The following is a 21,666-nucleotide window of genomic DNA, read 5'->3' as shown; positions in this document are numbered from 1 at the left end:
GGAGAACTTTTCAACTCAAAGGTTGGAAGAGAAAACCAAACCATAACAAGAGACACCGCCGCCGGTTCATTTTCAGCACCAGAGAAAGAAACAATATCGCTGCCGGTTCCGCTGTTTGGATCGGCTGGTTCCAGTGCACACGAATGCCCACTCGTATTTGCTTAAGCTGTTGCTACAAACACACTTGACTGAGGACCCACGGTGAACCCGGACTGATTACAAGCCTGGGAGGTGGTCCAGGTTTCAGACTGAAAGGAATTAAATTCTAGCGGTTTGGATCTTTGGAGGGTTTTTACCCCCTCTAACCCGTAGCACTCCTCGTGTTTACTAGAATTCTGGATTAGGGACTATGGAGCACAAACATGCCACTACCAATCATCCAACCTCCAGCTTTCTCAAAGATGAACTGATAACTCAGCTTTTGTGGGACAGATTATATTATATTATATTCCCAAAACCGTATTGCTCATGTTTCCATTTACTGTCCCGACTCTGCACCTTACCTGGTTGTTTAAATGGCACAATGTTTAGCTAAATTGTGTCATTTGTGTAATAACTATTTTAAACAGATTTCCAAGCATTTACTTTAGCAAATAAACATCTGTTTCATTCAGAAAATGTTTATTCTCTGAGATGTTGTGGCTAAATTGTTCATACTCTTAACTTTTTTCAGATATTGTCACTTTATTCCTACAAACACAGTTTGTGAGGTAACCTGGTAAACCAACACAAAATAGTACATAATTGTGAACTAGATGGAAAATGACGGTGTTTTAAATCACTAAAACACTGAAAATCTGAAAAGTGTGGTGTGCATGTCAGTTTTGCCCGATCTTTGCAAAAATATTCTTCAGCCTCGGTCAGGTTTTACAGTTTTTGCCACAAATTTCTGCTCAGATTTAGGTCTGGACTTTGATTTGGCCATTCTGCGATATAAACGTGCTTTTGATGGAAACCATTTGAATGAAGCCCCGCCTCTATGTTTATGTTTAAGTAACTTGCTGGAAGCTGACCTTTTGCTCAAGTCTTCTGCAGCCTCTAAACAGGTTTGCTCCCAGTACTGGTCAGTATGTAGCTTCATTCATCTTTTCGCCATCTCTGACTGGCGTTCATGTCACTGCTAAAGAAAAGCATGACCACAGCATGGTGCTGTGTGTTCAGGATGATGAGCGGTGATGCAATCATACACGGGATGTTGCACATAGATCATAAAGTGGCGCTTTGGTGTCATTGGAAAACCAGAGCACATTTCCACATACATGGAGTTACAAGTTGCAAACTGGATTTTAAACGACTTTCTTCTTGCCACCCTACACAAAGATGAGATGGGTCAAGAGCACAAATTGCCATCAACATATTCTCTCACCTGAATTGTGAGTCTCCCCCAGAGTCAGCATGGACCTGGTGGCTTCTGATTTGAATAATGCTCTCTATGCCTGGGCTGTAAATTTACATAATGACTTTGTCATTATGTAAACTTAAAATACGCGTTGTATGACTGAACGATGCTCTGTGGGGTGTCCAAAGTTTGGGGAATTGTTTTGTTTATTAATCTCTGACCTGTCTGGTGTTTATACAGAGATTAAATCACAAAGATAAAGACTCTAGTATTAAGGAAACCTTAGAAGTATTTTTGTTTTTTACATTACCTTTCAAATTGTTAGTTGTAAAAAGAAAGCCTTTCACAATTATTTATCCTTTTTCTTCCACTTCATAAATATACTCTGTTTTGTACTAATAAGTCACATAAAAGCTCAAAAGCTTTTAAAAAAGCACGACCAAATGTGGTTAAGTTCCAAAGGCATGTGAAATCTTGCATGGACGAATCTTTAAATGAAAGAAAATAGCGAGCACACCTTCACCTGGAACATGGTGTCCCTTCAGTGGAACAAGCTGACAGGAATATCTCAATGCTTCTTAAAGGCAGAAGCAATTTAGCAGATACGTCTGCTGCCGCGTCAGTTCAAAGCAATTATCATTTGTCTCCTTTCTTTTTAAGCAACTCTTTCAGACAGAAATGAAACACGTGGTCATAAAATAACCTCCTCTTAGTTATTTCTTCTGTATAGTTTTACCTTCTCTAGCTCAACTGATGCAACAGTTCTTGGCCGTCTTCTTTCTTAAGGGGTAACAAAACAGACATGAGGAAAAACTGCTGCGTTGCAGGTTTAAGTCAAGCACAGAGTTTCACCTTATTTTACCGTGAGACCTGAAACTAGTTTGGAGATCTCATCGTGCCGCTATTGTAGCTCTGTGTTTGCTGCTTTGGTCTCAGACATTGAAGTGTATTTGTCTTACTATTTAGATTTAGAGCTAATTTTTGACATTGCCTTCCTTTCCTCAGAACTGTGTAAATTTATACTGGTTAAACACCATAATGAACAACTTCTTAATAAGGGCATCATACATCTGAACTAAGGATAATGACTGCAAGACAAAAAAAACAACAAAAAAAAAACCTTCATATCCCCAGAGAAAGATGGCGGCGGCATCCTGGTCTGTTTTTTTTTCTCCAGCTGGAGCTGAGGGTTTTGGTCAAAGAGGGTAAAGTCTTGAAATCTTCCAAACACCCTCTATTTTCCCCCCACCTTCAGGTGTCTGTTAGAAACCTGAAGCTGAAGATGGTTTATATTTTTCAGCATCAACTAAAAATATTCCTGAGTGTACTTGTTGAGAGGCCTAGAGTTTTGAGCTAAATCTGACAGAATATCAGAGGGATTACCTGAATACCTTGGGGACAAGAGATGTCTGATGTATAAGGACAACGTTTAAAAGATAAAGTGGTTGAATGTTACCATATGTGGAATGGCGATGGACCACAACCCAAGAAGATCGAATGCTGACACTGAATCAGGAAGGCCTTTAAATGGGACATATCATGCTTTTCAATTCCTCCTTATCGCATTGAAATCATTCAGTTGTGTATATAAAGTACAACAGCAATGCTTTGGTCTGAATTCCTCCTTAAATTACCACCACATTCCCTCATTTTACCCCTATTCCGAGGTGCATCTGAGAGCAACTTGTTTTGGGGCCGTCTAAATCTACAGGATTTAAAGAGACAGTTGCCAGAGCGTTCCACTCTTTCCTGTTCGGCCGTTTTTGTAGTTTGCTGGGGGACGGTATGATAACTAACCAATGACTTATCCACTTGTAGCTTCGGCATCCTTGAGCTTGAACCACAAAAATCGCTCCAAGAATTAAAAAAGGGCAGATTTGCGAGACTGGTAAGCTGGAGATCCATGACACTGTTTTAGCAGCTCCAAAGCAAATACTTACGTAATTGGTCAAAAAGGTAATCAAAACAGCTTAAAAAAAGCTCCTAGACAGACTACATTCAAATTCTCTGCAGTCCTAGAGACTCCCAGTACACAAACAAATTTAGATAATGGCTGAAAAAGGGGATTTTGCATGATATGTTCCCTTTAACAAAGCAGCACTTTAACAGTGTGCACCTTCATTCAATAGGGCTGTTGCACCATTTGCATTTTAAACTGTGACTAATCTATTTTTTGTTAAAATGGCTAGTACAGGATTCTGTACCTTTAAAACCATAACACTCACGGCTTAAGCGATAACCCAAAGGAGCTTTTTATTTTCAGAAATCTAGGCCATTATCTTCTGGAAAATGGGAAACCGGAGGCTGGAAATAAATATTTTTTATAGTATAGCTCCGCCCCCCCCCCCACACACACACACCTCTAATACCTATTCCAGACATGTAAGGATAATGCATTTCAAATTAGGCTTGCATGTTGGGAAAAAAATGCCTGTTTTAGTTCTAAACACTATCAGATAAGATTTATCATGTCTATAATGTATATTTCTAAAGGATGGTTATTTTAGATTACAGATTTTGCATCAGAGACATGTTATGCTTTCTTCAATAAGGACAGCATAAAAAAACTATCTGGCCATACTTTAAGCTTTTTTTTTTTTCAAATTTAGAAATCCCTCTACCTCTGTTTGTTGGTAAAAATCAGTGAAAGATTTGAGATTTCTTAACTTCTGTGTACCATAGAAAATCTGTCATGCACAATGATATGCAACATGTTCACGTCCAGCACAAACCGGGCAGTTCATGGGACGTTCAGTATTTTTTTGGGCTCTTCTGCTTGGAGAAACTCGGCATGTTGCCGTAGCTGTTCCTGGCTTATTGAAAATCAGAGACTGCTATCTTCTGCGCCTGGATCAAGAAAACACCAAAAGCTCAAAACCCCAGAACAGCTGCAAAAGCATCGCCTATCCCTAAGAAAAATCTACTCTAAACTTAGAAAAACTGAACATTCCAGTAGTTTGTTCTGCCAAGTTAAAGTGCACTCAGTTAGATAAAGGAACACAATAACAAAGCTCGCTGTCAATGGCATTTTTGCTTTGAAACAGCAGATTTAGGGTTTCGGAAAGCATAAACATGACAAGATTGCTGGGGCTCTAATGCAAGCTTGCCCTCACCCCTGGTTGTACACGACACACTGGGAATTATCAACTTAAATGAGGTTTTCATAGAAAAAAAGAAAGATAAATACAGAGGTCTATTATTACCTCGGGCTGTTGTAAAGTAGAAGCCCCCCCCTGGAGACGTGTGACTGGAGAACATGATGTTCCTCCTTCCTGAGTGGCGAAATATTTTAATAGTTAGGCCTCCCAAGTTGCCAGAATGAAGAAAAGCTGTTTTTAGACCTTCTGTTTGCTCCACTTTCACCTTTCAGGGAATTTTGATTACTTCCTTTTTGCGAGCCGATTCTTCCACTCAAAATGCAATTTGCTTTACAAACAATAAAAAACTATTTGATTGGATATTAAAAAAAAGGGGGGTTCAGCAGTTAACATTAGCCCATCTTTTCCAACATTAAATCAGAGGGCGGGTGAATTTGTCAGTCAGTCCATTAAGTGGACCGTGCTGTGCATCGCTTTTCTACAAGCAACAGTAACAAGCTGTTCCACATTGAATTTGAGTTTCTGTTTTCACCTGAATTGTTTTAACGTCAAGCTGAATGTTGTAAAAATTAGGAAAAATCAAACAAATTCAGGAAGAACCAAGCAAGCACTTCTACTCAGAGGTGAGAAGAGTAGCCGAAGGTTGTACTCCGGTAAGAGTAGCACTACTTCAACATATTATATTACTCAAGTAAAAGTAAAAAGTAGTCGGCCAAGAAATTACACTCAAGTAAAAGTAAAAAGTAGTCGGCCAAGAAATTACTCATGTAAGAGTAAAAAAGTATTCGGTAAGGTTACTCAAGTACTGAGTAACTAATAACAGCTGATGATTTAATATTGAACAGTTATGTAATTGGATAGACAGAAATATGAGGTTACGTGCAAATTCTGGTATTTTAAAGACAAAAAAATTAAAAATATACAAAGAATAACATAATAACACAACATCAAATGCAGGCAGAAGAAACAGTTCTAAACCATTTTTTCCCCAAAAATGCAATTTGAAAGCAATAAAGCAGTCAATGTATACACAGTATCTTAGTACTATGCAAAGTACTTCCAATGACAATATTTACTATTTCCTGTAAATGGCTCAATCAGATCAGCAAGTAATAAAAAAAGACCAAAACAACAAACCTTGAGAACAAATAAGATGTCTAATTTTAACAAACTCTAGGTTTTTGTCTCTCTGGTGCATGTTTCCTTAAAATAAGCTTGTTCTTTATTCAAGAAGTTATTCACAGTAGGTAGAGTAGCCAGAAATTTAATTCAAGGGTAGCAATACTTGAGTAATAAAATTACTGAAGTAAAAGTGCTATAAAACTACTCAAAAGTAAATTTTGTTCAAAAACTTAATTAAATGTAACTGAGTAAATGTAACTAGTTACTACCAATCTCTGCTTCTACTAGAACACAATAACATTTGACTGTTGTGTAAACGTAGCATATCTTGCACATTTCACACAACAAACCTATTGTGGAAATAATTTCTGACTCCACATTGATTTACAGATCAGTTAGTGATGCTTATAACTTAAATATGTTGTCTAATAGGACGTGCTTAACTTTAAACACAAATGACACAAAGCATCTTGTCAATAACTAGAATACCAGGAAAGACATGATTCTTGCTTTTTAGCAGAACAAACTAACTGCACATCCTGTTAAACAGCACCACCTAGTGGAGCAACAGGATTTACTGATTTTAAAATCTACATCCTTTTACACACGCGTCCCAAATATCATCAAAAAGTTTATTTCAGAAGTTTGATTCAAAAATAAACTCTTAATATTTAAATTAATTCTAGCGTAAGCACTTATTTGGGTTCAACTTAATTATTGAACGAAAACCAGAATATGTATATCACATAAGACCAATAAAGAAAATGATGACCATACAGGAAAACTGCTGATTGGTCCAGGGTCCAACAGTCACCGACATCCTCCACAAGGGAGGGAAGCTAGAAAGGACCATTGCTAAACACGCTGTCTGTTCAGAGCGCTTTATCTGAGCATATAATTGAAAGTTGAGTGGAAGGAAAAACGTTTGGTAGGCAGAAAAAGCGTTGTGAAACCGTCTCTGGAGTTTAAAGGGTATTCACAAGGTGGACTAAAGCTGGCGTCAGTGCCTAAAGAGCTACATAAGGATATGGGATAAAACATTATCAGTTTGTGCTTAGACCCTCCTGGCCCAGTTACATTTAAATGAGCTGATAAAAATGTCTCAACTATCAGAGGTTGAAATTCCTCTTTTTAAATGAAAGTCTGAAAAAAGAGGCACAGAATCCAATGCTTGAGGTCTGTGATCATTTAGGTTGTGATGTCGGTCCACTGTGGTCAATGTCTAAACTCAGGGCAGCCGTCTACCAGCAGATCTGAGAGCACTTTGTGCTTCCCTCTCCTGACAAGCTACGTGGAGTTGCTGATTTCCAGTCTCTGAGGTATTTGGAAGAACCCCTAAGCTTTTTAGTAGCCTAAGCTGATAAAACTACCTATAGGCAAACAGCACTCGACTGGCCAACAAACTGGCCTGACCTAACCGCACGGAGAAATCTGTGAAGTATTGTCAAGAGGAAGGTGTGTGTGTGTGTAGTGTAGTATAAAGTACTGAAATCTCGGAGTCAAGTAAAAGTATAAGTACCTCTCCAAAATATGACTTTGGTAAAAGTCCAAGTCACTGACTGAAATGTTACTTGAGTAAAAGTCTTAAAGTATCTGAAATGTCTTGTACTTAAGTATGAAAATTACTGTAAAAATAGATGTACTCAAGTAATGTAATAAAAAGTATAAGTAAAAAGTAATACTAAGCAAATGCAGTTTGAATGATATTTTTTTAGATGTTGGTAAACCTTGAAAGTCAAATTCACTTAAAATAATATAAACAACCAAGTGCAGGAGAAATTTAGACCACTTTTGAGCTAAGGCTCGTCAAACAAGCTACAATATAGGCCCATCCAAAAGCAGTGACAAACAGATTGAAATGTTTTCACTCGATAAAACCTTGTGCATTTGTAAAACCAGCACTTCGGGCGAACCTGTGCATGTACGCACATCTGGCACATCTCTTTCTCTCTTTTTTTTTTTTTGTGACGAGTAACTAAACCAAACATTGAAAATGTATTGGAGTAAAAGTATGCAATTAAGTTCAGAAATATAGTGAAGTAAAAGTAAAAGTTCTGAAAAAATTTAAAACTTGATAAAAGTAAGAAGTACTCCAAAATCTACTTAGGTACAGTAGTGAAGTATTTTTACTTCATTACTCTACAACACTGTGCGTGTGAGAGAGAGAGAAGCCAAACAACATGAGCTGAAGGCTGCTTTTTAAATATTAACATGTCCATGGCTTCCTTTACTCTTCAGCACGGCTGCAGGCTGATCGCTCACATGGTCAGCTGCCTCTGTAGTCATGCAGGAAGAGCCCTGACCATGTTTGGAGTGCATACGCAGCACATAGACATACAAAACTTATTTTACTACCATGCACTAAAGGTTTTATAGTTTCAGGGATTTAGGAATATTTTAAGCTCAAGTATTTTCTGAAATGTCCTAAACTTCTTTTTCGTGTGCATTGATAAATCAAGATTTCTAAATAACCTTAAAATCAGACATAATCTGCTAATTTTAAACTGAAACAATAGAGATTTAAGAAACAAATCATTTAAGTTGCGCTTAAACAGACTTTTCTACTTCGGATCCTGCTGTGGTTATTTTTGTTTTAACAGGCTTTCATAATGGCGCAACGTTTGGGAAGCAGGAAGCGGTCTGACTAACTGACGTTTAGTTGCAACAGAATAAAAAAACAACAAAAAAAACCTATATCCGTGTTCACCAACGTGCAGAGGAGTGAAAACAAAAACAACTTGAAGCAGTTCTTCCCAGTTTATTGACAAAGACACGAACAAATAACGCGTTAGGTCAACCACCTCTGACAAGCGGCTCTTCCTGCTGCTTTGATCCCTTCTAAGGTTACAGAAACGGGTGTAATGAAAAGCAGCAGATTGTTGCAAACCAAACCCTTCTGAAGAGTCTTCATCATTTTCAGGTTCACCAACAAGAAAAAAAACACACACACACAGTGAATACTGTCACATGGATGTGGCTTCGTGTTCAACGAAGCGTGAAGCTGTGTTGCTTATAATTCATCTAAGACAAGCAGAGGAGACGAGATTCACAAGGACTATGACGTCTAGAGCTACACACCGGCAGACCTGGAGCGTCAGGTGTTTAACGATTACTCCAACAAAGGACATTAATGCACATCTTATAAAGAGAGAGAGAGACGGTATAAATAATAATAAAGGAAATAAAACGGATAAAATAACATTTCTATAGGATCACCAAGTCATGAGCCATTACCAGAGTTGCTGTGGTGATATGGAGTCTTAATCACACATCCAAAGACAAAAACAAACACTTTTAAACAACACCTAGACTTCAGAGAACCTGGTTAGAAAGTCATTTCATTCGTCGAATCGTCCATCTAAGATGCTTTCAAAGGTGAAGGGGAGGAATTTGAAGCCCTGACCGGCGTAGAACTTGTTCTGGAACTCCACCCTGGAGGGAGAAACAGGAGAGACGGTGAAAAGCCATTAAGCGACGAGTGGCTCAGATAAAAAACCCGCTCAGGAATACAGGGAGGAGGGACAGCAGGCCGGGGGTGAAGCTGAATGGAGCAGTCAGGGCTCCTCACCCCAGCCTGCAGTTACTCGTGTTTATATCATGAGTCTGACCCCGGAGACACCAAACACTCCTCGCTTCAGGAAAATGATCAGCAGCTATTTTTAAAAAGTCCCGTCCAAAATGACAGCTGGATGACCTTTTAGCAAAGGAGTCGGGAATACCCATCATTCCTGCGCCTGTCTGCTGTATAACATAATATAGATGAGGGGAGCATGAACATTTTAAAAACAAGGATCAGATTTTGCGGGGAGCACAACATGCACTCTTTGGTTCCCTAGTTAAAAAAAAAAAAAAAAACCTCCAGCTAACCGATTTATAGGCCACCGTCTCAGCAAACCAAATTTCTAGTAAGGCGTCTAAATAGATTTGGGCTTTTTATTAAAAAGAAACAAAATGTCATTTATTTGCTTTCACCTCGTTATCTTGGAAAATAACCCAAGCAAATCCCCTACAGGAGCAAGGCTATTTAACCAGAGCATTCAACCAGCAACTCTCTTGCTGGCGAGCTTCGCAATTCAGAAAACAGCGCTGGGATTCCACTAAATAAGATATCTTTACAAAATAGTTCTTGCTACAGCAGCAATACAATAAATAGCTATTCAGATTGCCCTTTTCATGCCATCTAGCAAAAAAAAAAAAAAAGTTTAACTGCAAGGCATTTAGTAAAACAATAACTTAACTGGACTCTTGTCCCTGCGGCATGAAATGTTCAGCTCATAGATAAAACACGGCAGCCAGCAGGTGGAGCTAGAGAGCTGAAATTAGTTGACTTGGGAGTGAAATTGAAGGCGTGAAAATATAAAAACGCAAACCAAGATATCAGAGGCCTTGGAGCCTAATAAACATCACAATGAAACAGAGATAATGTGAATATCTTAGACTTCGTTATCAGGGAAGTCTCTACAGAAACACGCATCTATAGGCTATTATTGTACTTTTATTCGTTTTTGTAATTTGGACCTTGAGTCTGTAATAAAATCTAACTATCTATGGAGAAACGCGTAGTTACCAGTGTAGTCGCAGTGCGTGCAGAAAGGCCGACAGTCCTTCCATGACGAGAAGAATGGCGACCGTGAGAACGGCGAAGAAGTAAAAGACGATGGCCAGGAGGACGAAACCCCCGAAGCTTCGAGATGACAGGCCGATGCGCATCACCATGGACCAAAGCACCTCTGACAGCTCTGTTGGGGGTAACATGAGAGAAAAAACAACAACAATCCTGCGTTTGATTGGTTCGTTTTGCTCTAACGACATCTTTTTTTGTTTTTTGTTCTATTCCTTACGCGCATGAGCGAGGCTGAGGGCCCAGAGCCTCAGATAAGACGCGGTGTTAGAGATGCAGCCAAGGCAGTACTCGATGGTGTGAATGGCCTGATGCACAGCCACATCTGCAAAGATAAACTGTGGTGGTGGGGGGGGGGGAGAAAAAACAAAAAACAAATATGTCAGCACGATGCATAAAAAACACGCACACGTACAACCCGTCCTGAGGCCCACAGAGGAAGACTCCGGTTCACCGTGCGTGCATGGTCGTTAGTAACTAACGGGGGAGCCGTTACGCTTTGCAGACGAAGCAACCTCCAAAATTAGTAGAAGCGCCGTCCTGTTCGGACCCCTGGAAACCCAAAGTATCAGCTGCCCTACCGATGCGTCATGCAACGTCACCGAGACCCCCGGGGTGGCATTAATCTACTGACGCCCGGCGTCGGCTGAAACACCTAGAGCACACCGACACAGACACAACCATACCCACAGCCAAAAAGGGGAGAGGGCGGCGAGGCGGGGGGGGGGGAGGGGAGAGAAACGAAAGACATGCAGGTTTTTCAGGGAAGCGATAAAGAGGTGCAGCATAAACTCCGGTCCTACCTCTTCCTCCTCGCGGGCCTTGAAAGCAGGCAACAAAAGGGAACTCTTGGTTATTGAAAACAAGCACATCAACAGACAAACATCAATGACAGAGAATAAGAGAAGCCAGTTACACATTTGTAAAGGAGGCGAAGACAAGTGTTTGAGCATGCACGCATCCTGCCCCCCCCAACACACACGCTGACCCGCTAGGTTATCGGTGTAAAGTCAGAGAGAAAGCTACGCTGGAAGAGCTGCAGGATGACCGGACAGCGAGTCACGTTTACAGGGATAGATAAAAAAAATCAGATTAAGCATTAAAAACAACAAAACATACTAGAAAAGAAGGAACAACAATCCACACTTATCCATAATTGATGTTTAGCTTTAGCACAGTGGGAGCGGAATGGTGAGCTTGGGTTTCAGCTACGGCTGAGTGGCTGAACTAAGGATCGTGTTACTCGTGCTCCCGGCTGCCCTGCCAACAAACCGCCGAACCTCTGTTCCTTCTGCATCGCGGGCAAATCCGCGGCAAAAAAAAAAAATCATTTCAGCTCCGGGTCCGAAATGACCAAACGTTGTCGAGGGAGCGCTTCATTTACCTCCGGCTCGTCTTCGGACTGCTGGGCCAGCTGGTCGTGCTGGATGATGCCCGCCTCGTCCTCGGTGGGACCGTTGCCGACTCTGATCCCCCCGAAGTTCTGCGTGCCCTGCAGAACGGCAGAAATTAAAGAGGAATAAGCGAGCGCCTGTTGAACTTTGCCGTCACGAATTATCTACGTTGATCTCACCAGGTGTTTTTGCCACAAATGCTGTCGCCGCAGAACCAGAGTTTTTACGATCAGCATGACGGGAACGCAGGCTAAGGCGAGGAGCACCAATAATATTTGGAGACCCATCTGCAGAGGCCAGAGGAGGGAAAAAAGACGGACGTCAGCTTCCTGCGATCCACGTCCAAGCTAAGAGTCTGCTTAAATAGGGCTGAACAATTAATCGCATTTTCAATATAATGGCGATTTAAAAAAAAACGCAATTTCCAAATCGCAGAGTCTACAATTTTTGGCTATGTAACAATTAGGGAATTAGACACGCGCATTAGGTGTTGGTAAAATGTTTAAAGTGGGTTTGCGTCCACATGGAAGGGAAGACAGTTGCAGCAGTGAGATAATCTAATTTTATTACTTGTTTTAGAGTTTGTATAATCATACATAGCATTAAGTACAGGTCAATCAATTTAATACATAGACTTGCTTGTTGGTTGCACTTTATGTTCAACAAGGATCGATGTCCAAATCAATTAAAAGCTGTTCTCCTGAACAATATTCTGATTAATAGAAACATTAAAAGTTCTTGTTTTAAATAGTCCTTGTTTGCAAACATCTTTATTTAGAGGCCATTTTTGTTGCTTGTGGTTAATGCGGAGAAAAGTCAAAATTGAAATTTTGGTTGAAATATATTGTAGGCAGAACGCAATCATTTCTGCTCTGAGTTTAGATGCTGTGGGTCTTTTGGCAACTAATCTGCACAGTGAGGAAATAAATTGATTTGTTGTTTGTATATATTTAAAAAGATATAAAAAATTTGACTGGGAAAAAAAAAATTGCATTAAATCGCAATATTAAGAAAAAAAAAAAAAAAAAAAAAAAAAAAAAAAAAAAAAAAAAAATCGCAATTAGATTATTTTCCAAAATCGTTCAGCCCTAGGCTTAAAGACATATGAGGTCTGACCTGCCCCCTGTAGAGAGGTTTGGCGGTGGGGTCATTGTAGCTGAAGAGGAACATGTTAATGAAGGCGATGAGGAGACTGGGAGCGTCCCTGGAGGTGCGGGCGTCATACGCCACCCACTTGTAGAAGATCAGGATGGCCAAGTAGCCGAACAGACTGGCCATGAAGACGATCTCTGGGATGAACCCCAGGTAGACGTTCAGCGGCTTTCTGAAATACCTGCAGCAGACCGCGTGTTTTGGTCAGCTTGGTTATTGATCCAGGGAAGAGCAATTAAAAACAAGGAGATGCCAAAAAAAATAAAAAAAACATGCATGAAAAGACGCACAGATGGTTGAAGAGACTTAGAGTGACTCCGAAGAGCATGTGGATGACTCCCAGGATAACGGACATCTTCATCTTGAAGGAGTTCAAAAAGGTCAGCTTGTTGGTAGAGATACTCCATATCTGAGAAATATCACGACAAAAAAAGAAAAAAAAAACGCTGTTACAGAACCAAGGGTGGCTTTGCACATTAGATTTCATAACAATTAGAGATGCACCAGTCTGGCTTATGCTAGCCAATATGGATTCTATGGCGATATACTTTTTTTTTTTTAAAGACTGCATTGCATAAGAGAAAAAAAAATGTGTTGATTCTTTGACATGAAGGGCAATAAAATTACTACAACATATGATTAAGGAACAGAAAATTAAAACAATGATATAGGTATAAGGTTCAATAAGACATAATACATGAAGCCTATGAGGCAACAAATGGGGCCGCTGTCATTTTTACAAGGCAAAGAGGAGATTAGAGCTAGCTCTCTAAACTTGATTTGCATCATTTTATGCTCGCCCTGAAACACATTTTCCTCTTAAACAGTAATGCAAATTGGTTTGGAAACGCCAATATATTGCCACTGGAGATTCTTTTTTTTTTTTACTTGTTTACTTGAAATTCAGAAAGTCCCACAATGCTTAAGGACACTGTATGTTTACTTTGTGAATTAAAAAAAAAAAAACAACAAAAAAAACATTTGTTTCAAAAAAAAAAATAAAAATAAAAAAAATGTCTGTGTTGAAACTGAAGCTTCCTTAGAAACTGGACTGTTGTTCTGAAACATAATTTTGAGAGAATTATTGAAACCGATCGCCATCATGGCTGCTGCTCTCGGCCACTCTCACAGTGGCTACCAGTTTATCGGTGAGCTGAGACATTTAACAACTTCATTTGAAAACGTGGCTCGGTAATTCCAGACTTTATTATCTGTCATGTGGACGCTCTGAACGTATGTTTCATTAGGCGGCTCACATGGACCCAAATGTCGGTAGGTGTCGCGTCAGTTCTCCTGACAGAAACTACAAAAAGCTTTGGACTGGAGCAGCAGATCCAGTCGGCTCCATCTCATTTCCAGTCCCCGTTTGCTTACTTAGTTATTGAGCATGTATTTATTTTTGAATATGTCAGAGTCAGTCCTCCATTACTGTTGCAGACTGAAAATAGAAAGGAATGATCCATTTTCATGCATTTAATAAAAATATCTATCTATATATCTCTATATAAAGAAGAACCCTGATATTTTCATTTTTGCCCAGTCAGTCAAAGCTGAGCTAGATAGAAAAATGGCCTAGTCCAAACTCTGGCTAGTTGATCACATTAATAATAATAATAAAAAATAAATAAATGTTTAAAAATTTACAGGATCAATTCCAAAGGGGTATGGCCCTCCAAACACTCCTTCTACTGCAGGATCCAACTGCAAGACCGTGTTGGATTCAAGAGTTTCAGTTCTGAGGAGAATAAGACCAACATACATGCATTTACATTACTTAAACAGCTTTTCCTCACAGCATCAGCTGATAAACAGTAAATGCGCAGAGTGCTGTTACATTTAAGGCTAATAAAAGCAGCAGTAGTACAACCTTTCCATCTGTGCTACTTACGTCCAGTTGCCTCCTTTAAACATGGGTCTGACACTCCAACCAGAGCCAAACACGTTGAGAGACTTTGAGAAGCAGTCGTTGTAAATAACGCCAGTGTACATGGAGAATATTCCCATCAGCAGGATGATGTAGCGTCCTGCAAACACCATGCTGAATATCTGGCACAAAAAGGGATCAATAAGTATCAATCCAAAGCAGAATAAAAAAAATAAAATAAAACTTGAACAGGAGGATTTAAAATAAGAAAACATGAACTGAAGTGATCAGGGTCGATGGGATGACGGTGAAACAATCCTTACCTCGTTGTCGTTCTTTTGCGCTATCAGCCTGCTCTCTCTTAACACAAGGTACAGAGCGGCACAGGTCATGAGTGTCCCGTGGCCCAAGTCACCAAACATGACAGCAAACAGGAAGGGGAAGGTAATTATGGTGTATGGCGCTGAAGACAAGAACGCAGGCGTCGAACGAAGAGGAGGGGGGGGAGGTGGTGTGATGGTACATGAAACGAGCAAAACGAAACATGTCAATGAGCGGGTGTGCCGACAAGGGGATCGTGGATCACGCTGCGGGTGAGGAAAGTGTAAATAAAAATCGAAAGAATGATTAAAATAAACAGGGCTGACGTGTGCTAACCTGGGTTTATTTCACGGTAGCTGCCAATCCCATAAGCATCCACGATGTTCTGGAACCCCGAGGTGAACTTGTTTGTCTTGTTGTATGTGGGCGGGGTCTGTGTGGACTGCATTCGATTGAGGATGGAAGGCACAGTGGAACCGCTCTTCTCCTGGAGAAAACAAAACCACCAGACGTACAACAGCGTCATTCGAATTCACAATACACACCAGGAATTATAGACCCCTCCAGTTTACTGACCGTTCCCCTTCGCAGGGCAAACTGGATGGAGTCCATGTCGCTCACAGGGCACCACACCTCGGCGATCAGACATTTCTGCGTGACGTCGATGTTGCAGAGGTTGAGGGTGTGGTAGATGGCCTTCATCTTCCTCACCTTAATGAACCACACCCTGACAGTCTTGGCTGCAGCCTGCAGGACCCTCTGCCTATGATCTTCAGTCTGGTTCAGAACCTTCAGGGACAGAGGTAGACATGCTTCACACGACTGAATCAGCCCCACTTCTATATTCACACACACACACACACACACACACACACGAGCGCCGTGAAACTAAAAAAGGAAAACAAATTGTTTTCCTAAAACCCACAAATGGATCTGAGCAATAGTGGGCAAGATTTCCCATGCTGCATCACGAGACATTTTCTGCTGAATTAAACTACTGATTTGGAGCAACCTTGTTCTAACAGTTAGGAAACATTAGCAGGGTTGATTACATCCAGTTGCATCATCATTTAGGAGTTAATCCTTTAAAGTGCACACACCCGTTAGCACTTATAAGCCATTATAAATATTTAAGTAGTTTCAATAAAGAAACAGGAAGGCAAAATTAACAATTAACCGGTTGCCTAATCAACTGGATGTTTCCAAAGAAGACAGCAACTATTGCCTCATGCATGCTGCTGTATGAAGCACAATTAACCTACGTTCAGCAAATAGGAGATTAAAGCTCTGCACAGACACCTGCTGCAGAGTTGATGTCTGATTCTGTAGACTGGAGTCTAAATAACATCTGCTCACAAGTACTGATAAGAATGTCACCGCATCCACAAAGACCGATATGCTACTTGTCATGCTGGAGATTTGTCTGATCCCATATTGCGACAATATTATGCTTGAATGAAACCGCAGCAGCAAGAGAATCAGCTAAGGTTGCCAACATTTGATGCTGAACTGCATTTGGATTAATGTAGCTAGATAAAAAAAAAAGAAGGAAATTATCCATTTGTTCCATTTGTTTATTAGTAAAAGAAAAGAAAAAAAAAAGAGTGGATTCTCCTGGGCTACTTTATCTCTGAGGAGATAAACACTTTGGAGCAACAAATACTACAAAACTTCCTGCTGTGCTATTAGTGGAAATGTTAAGACGTCACTATTTTGTGCAAAGAAGTAGTTGTAATGAAATCAGATAGATAACTAGATTATAAACACCTTTAAGTCTCATAGAGAAAAGAAACCCTGTATGAACACAACAGCTCCCAATATCCAAAAAATACCATGTTTTTTTACACTGCAAAATGGAACTAAAAGTAAGGAAAATTGTCTTGAAATTAGTATATTTTTACTTGATTTGAGCAGCTAAATATGTCTATTTGCCAGTGGAATGAGTATTTTTACCCCTAGAATAAGATAATTAGATATACTGCACTTGAAATAAGATGATGCAGATGAACTGTTCTTTTTTTAAGTGCAAAAATATTATTCCATGGGCAAACAGTCTTATTTACCAGCTCAAATTAAGGAAAAATACACCCATTTAAAGAAAATTTTACACACTTTTAGTTCCCTTTTTGCAGTGTAGACCAATAATGATAAAAAGTCAGATGTGAGCCGCAGTTTTTCCTGAATGTTTACTTACCATTTGCAGGTCGTCAATGCGAGCGTTCACTCCTGCCAGCATCTCTTTCCTCTCCTGGGGCGTTTCTGGACACGGGTATAAAGTTGCTCTGAACCTAAGAACATATTAACGAACAAAAAATAAATAAATAAAAAAAAAAAAAATAGCTGTCAGTCAAGAACAGCTCATCCTGAACGTCGTTCCGATCCCGAGTCACTTACCCCTCACAGATTTTCTTGACTCTATTTTTCAGCTGGTCTCCCTGGAAGAATATGATGAAGACAGACTTGTGGACCTGGTCCCCCTGGGGAAACGTTGGTTGGTCAGTTAGAAATCGGAGTTAAAAAGCTAAACGTGTGATATAGTTGTGCATGAACGGCACTGACTGAAGAGGGGTCCTCCAGAGGGTCTTCGATATCCGCCTGCCGCAGGAACACGTTGCCTCTGCAGACTCGCCACAACATCCTTTCAAATGTGGGAATACGTTCCCTGCCAATGACTCCAGCGACAAATCTAGAATAGGAAACAATCCTTTAAACTGTACATGCATAAAAAAAATTATCATGTGTTCATTTGTGCTTCATAAAATGTAGACATTTTTATCTGTTTAACTTCTATCAAATATATTCTTAATTTTGGGGGATTAGGACTATAACAACTAATCAATTTAATATATACTGCTCAAAAAAATAAAGGGAATACTAAAATAACATCCTAGATCTGAATGAATGAAACATTCTTATTAAATACTTTTTTTTTTCTTTACAAAGTTGAATGTGCAGACAACAAAATCACACAAATATTATCAATGAAATACATTTTTTAAGCCATGGAGGTCTGGATTTGGAGCCACACTCTAGATTAAAGTGAAAAACACACTGCAGGCTGATCCATCTTTGATGTAATCTCATTAAAGGCATACTATGCAACATTTTTCAGTTAATTAATGTGTTCCATACCGTTTTGGATAATTAAATGAGTAATTTCAGGTTGAACAAAGGTTTTCTCGGTCGCCCTGGAGGTCTGTGGGGGAAATACCGCACTTGCAATTGCAAGAGCTCACGGCCCGCACCCACAGAAGTCTCGCTTTAAGGCGAGAACTCCATGTGTTTTTGCCCTGCCATTCACTATATGCACGCGCGAAAGCAACAACAAAGAACCGCGTGTTAACGTCAAATAAACATGCAAGCAGTTTTATTATTATTTTTAATTTTTTTATTAATTTTTTATATATTTTAATATATTTTTTATTTTTTATTTTTTTTATGTTGGCGAGACGCCACCGCGGCGGCCGCGGCGGCTTGATGTTCATACCTTCACTGTGTTATTCATTGTTTGTACTGCCGTTTTTTCCACTTTTCGTTGCGTTCGCCTGTCTGCTAAGCTCAAAACAACCGCGCCTGGCTTGACGGAGAAACCAGAACAGCTGAGCATCTTTACGACAGTGCACTTTTACTTTTGCCCTCTGGGGGGAGCCTCGCTGGAAAAATCAACCCCGGTTGCATAGTATACCTTTAAAACAAGTCAAAATGAGCGTCAGTATGGTGTGTGGCCTCCACCTGCATGTATGACCTCCCTATAACACCTGGGCATCCTCAGAGGTGGAGGATGGTCTCCTGAGGGATCTCCTCCCAGACCTGGACTAACACATCCACCAACTCCTGGACAGTCTGTGGTGCAAAGTTGGTGGATGGAGCAAGACATGATGTCCCAGATGTGCTTAGTTGGATTCAGGTCTGGGGAACAGGCGGGCCGGTCCATAGCATCAATGCCTTTGTCTTACAGGAACTGCTGACAAACTCCAACCACATGAAGTCTAACATTGTCTTGCATTAGGAGGAACCCAGGGCCAACCTCACCAGCATATGGTCTCATAATGGGTCTGAGGATCTCATCTCTGTACCTAATAGTCAGACTACCTCTGGCGAGTACATGGAGGGCTGTGCGCCCCCCCCCCCCAAAAGAAATGCCACCCTGCACCACTACTGACCCGCTGTCATGCTGGAAGATGTTTCAGGCAGCAGAACGTTCTCCACAGCGTCTCCAGACTATTTCACATCTGTCCCATGTGTCAGTGTGAACCTGCTTTCATCTGTGAAGAGCACATGGCGCCTGTGGCAAATTTGCCAATTTCTGTGTTCTCTGGCCAATGCCTAACGTCCTGCACCGTGTTGGGCTGTAAGCATAACGCCCACCTGTGGACGTCAGGCCCTCATCCTACCCTCATGGAGTCGGTTTCTGGTCGTTTGAGCAGACACATGCACATGTGTGGCCTGTTAGAGGTCATCCTGCAAGGCTCTGGCTGTGCTCCTCCTTGCACAAAGGCAGAGGTAGCGGTCCTGCTGCAGGGTTGTTGCCCTCCTCCACGTCTGCTGATGTACTGGCCTGTCTCCTGGTATCGCCTCCATGCTCTAGACGCTACGCTGACAGACACAACCAAACTTGCCACAGCTCGCATTGATGTGCCATCCTGGATGAGCTACACTACCTCAGCCCCTTACGTTGGTTGTAGCCTCCATAGCCTGCAAATCGCCTTCCACATGTTGTCTATTCCATTTACACAACAGCAGGTGAAACTGATTGTCTATCAGTGTTGCTTCTTAAATGGACAGTTTGATTTCATAGAAGTCTGATTGACTTGGAGTTACTTTGTAATGTTTGAGTGTTCCCTTTATTTATTTTTTTTGAGCAGTATATAGCTTTGAGCGCAATCATTTTTTAGAAGACTCTTTCTCAAAGAGAGAGGCTAAACTGTTGTGTGGGAGGTGTTTGTCCAGGTATAACACTCTGGGCGCAGACAGCCAAAAGGCGTAAGCCAGAAATCTTCCAAATGAGGCAACCAAAACAGATTAATCCTTTTAAATTACAGGAGTGACGAAAACAGGCTCACCCAAGTCTGAGAGGAGCGACTCTGGTTGGCTCATTGGGATCCAGGAGGATAGACGACTCTTCCAGCAAACTGGGATCTTCCATCTGTCAAACAGCATAACAAGACCATTAAAACCAGCGCATAAACATTACACATTAAGACAACATAGCTACTTGTTCCCGGAGCTGGATTAATGTGCAAACACATTTCTGAAAAACCTACATTTATAAGACGCCCTGAGCTTATTTAAAGAGATGGGGTTTCTCTTCAATTAAAAGCTGACCATTTACTTGTTTAGTTGAATCATTCACCTAAATCAGAGCTCATAACAACTTGTAAAAGATGCCTCTGTGCTGTCGCTCCGCACAGTTTTGCTTGTGGAGGCAGTGAGGTGGAAATAATGTTGGGCAAAGGTTGTCTGAGCCCTGACAGGATCTGGCATTTAATACCACTGGGCTGAGGTACCCGAACAGCGCACAGACGATAATGAATGACTAGGCTGAACGCTGCAGTCATGTGAACAACTATAAAAGATTGTGAAAGCACCTTTTGTGAAATTCAAATGGTATTAAGCCTGGCTTTGTGTTTCTGTGAAAGCTGAGAGCTGTTAAATGTAGTATAGCTAGAGAACTAAAGAGGGGAAAACAATGTTTGCTTTAGATATTTGTCAAGTGAAAATGCTGATGTCATATCTTGGTTTTGGTGTATTCAAGAAATTATATACGGTGACTGAAAGTCCTAATGAAAAGACAGCTTTGCTATAGAAGCGGCATGTGGGTTTAGTTCAGGATGTTACAACCATGAGTACAGAACAGCGTTTAAAAATCAAGGAGCAGAGGATGACACACTTCTGTGGAAAAGAAAACAGTGAAACCGACCTCGTTGAAAAACTGCTGAGTACGATGCAAAATGTGCTTGAGCTCAGTCAATTCCAGGAAGTTCTTCTTTAGGGCCTCCTGGTTTGTGTTTATTTCCTTCAGCTCATTCTCCAGCTTCTCAAACGTAGCCTGAGAGGGACAATATGAAATTAAAAATCCATCTGCACAGGAAAGCAGGATCCAGATGTCCATTAGCAAAAACTCTGAACTCCAGATCTGTTCTTTTTTATTATTATACAATGCTAAAAAAAAATTACTATGTTCTTTTAAACTAGTGCTGGTAATCAAAAGGTCAACTATGTTGTTAAATTACTGAAAATCGGTTCAGTGCATGATTTTTGCATTGTTTTATAGCTTGAACTGATGCGATAATTGTCATCTACTGAACAGATGGGCCAGATATGTTTCCCCTAATAGGAAGAAGCAAAAGAACCTCAGTCCTCCTTTATGGTTTTATGACTTCAGCTTGCTTTGTTTAGCCAAGATAAGCAACATATACATTCATGAAATGTACTACACTCCATTTTTTACCATTGAATGGGTTGAGACAAATAGAGGCTTTTAAAGTTAGAATAAAACAGTTACCTCTAGATCGATCATGTCCCTTGGGAAAGGGACTTCAGGGTTCTCTCCTGTGTCGAGTATCGGGATGTTGGCCTTCTTAATTTCTTTTTCCACAAATCCTGTCAAAGGGTTGTGAATTCAAAACAAGTAAGCCAAATGCCAATGGAATCCCGCACAATTTAGAAGATTTAAAGCACGTCACGTAAATAGTGTTTTTAGTGTTAGAAACGGACAGAATCGTGTTTTTTTTTCTTTTCATAAGAAGAGTTGA

At 40.5% G+C, this 21,666-nt stretch overlaps 1 protein-coding gene across 2 annotated transcripts; it reads right to left on the bottom strand.

Annotated features, from left to right (window-relative positions):
* Nucleotides 1–8,301: 8,301 nt before the first annotated feature.
* On the bottom strand, nucleotides 8,302–21,506 carry atp6v0a1a (ATPase H+ transporting V0 subunit a1a; the record flags this gene model as incomplete). 2 transcript variants are annotated; one of them, XM_036147940.1, is given in 19 exon segments in its annotated part: nucleotides 8,302–8,991; nucleotides 10,127–10,298; nucleotides 10,401–10,518; nucleotides 10,984–11,028; nucleotides 11,565–11,672; nucleotides 11,754–11,861; nucleotides 12,691–12,907; nucleotides 13,017–13,135; nucleotides 14,371–14,461; nucleotides 14,615–14,772; nucleotides 14,914–15,053; nucleotides 15,248–15,398; nucleotides 15,488–15,700; nucleotides 17,106–17,199; nucleotides 17,306–17,388; nucleotides 17,471–17,597; nucleotides 19,975–20,057; nucleotides 20,832–20,960; nucleotides 21,417–21,506. In XM_036147940.1, coding segments are annotated over 19 exon segments (2,340 nt in total), but the record flags the coding sequence as incomplete, so codon positions are not given.
* Nucleotides 21,507–21,666: the final 160 nt, after the last annotated feature.

Source organism: Fundulus heteroclitus, chromosome 16 (genome assembly GCF_011125445.2).
Source record: "Fundulus heteroclitus isolate FHET01 chromosome 16, MU-UCD_Fhet_4.1, whole genome shotgun sequence".
Taxonomy (NCBI): Eukaryota; Metazoa; Chordata; class Actinopteri; order Cyprinodontiformes; family Fundulidae; genus Fundulus; species Fundulus heteroclitus.
Note: the sequence above shows the minus strand (reverse complement) of the source record. Positions and strands in the feature narration are given on the sequence as shown.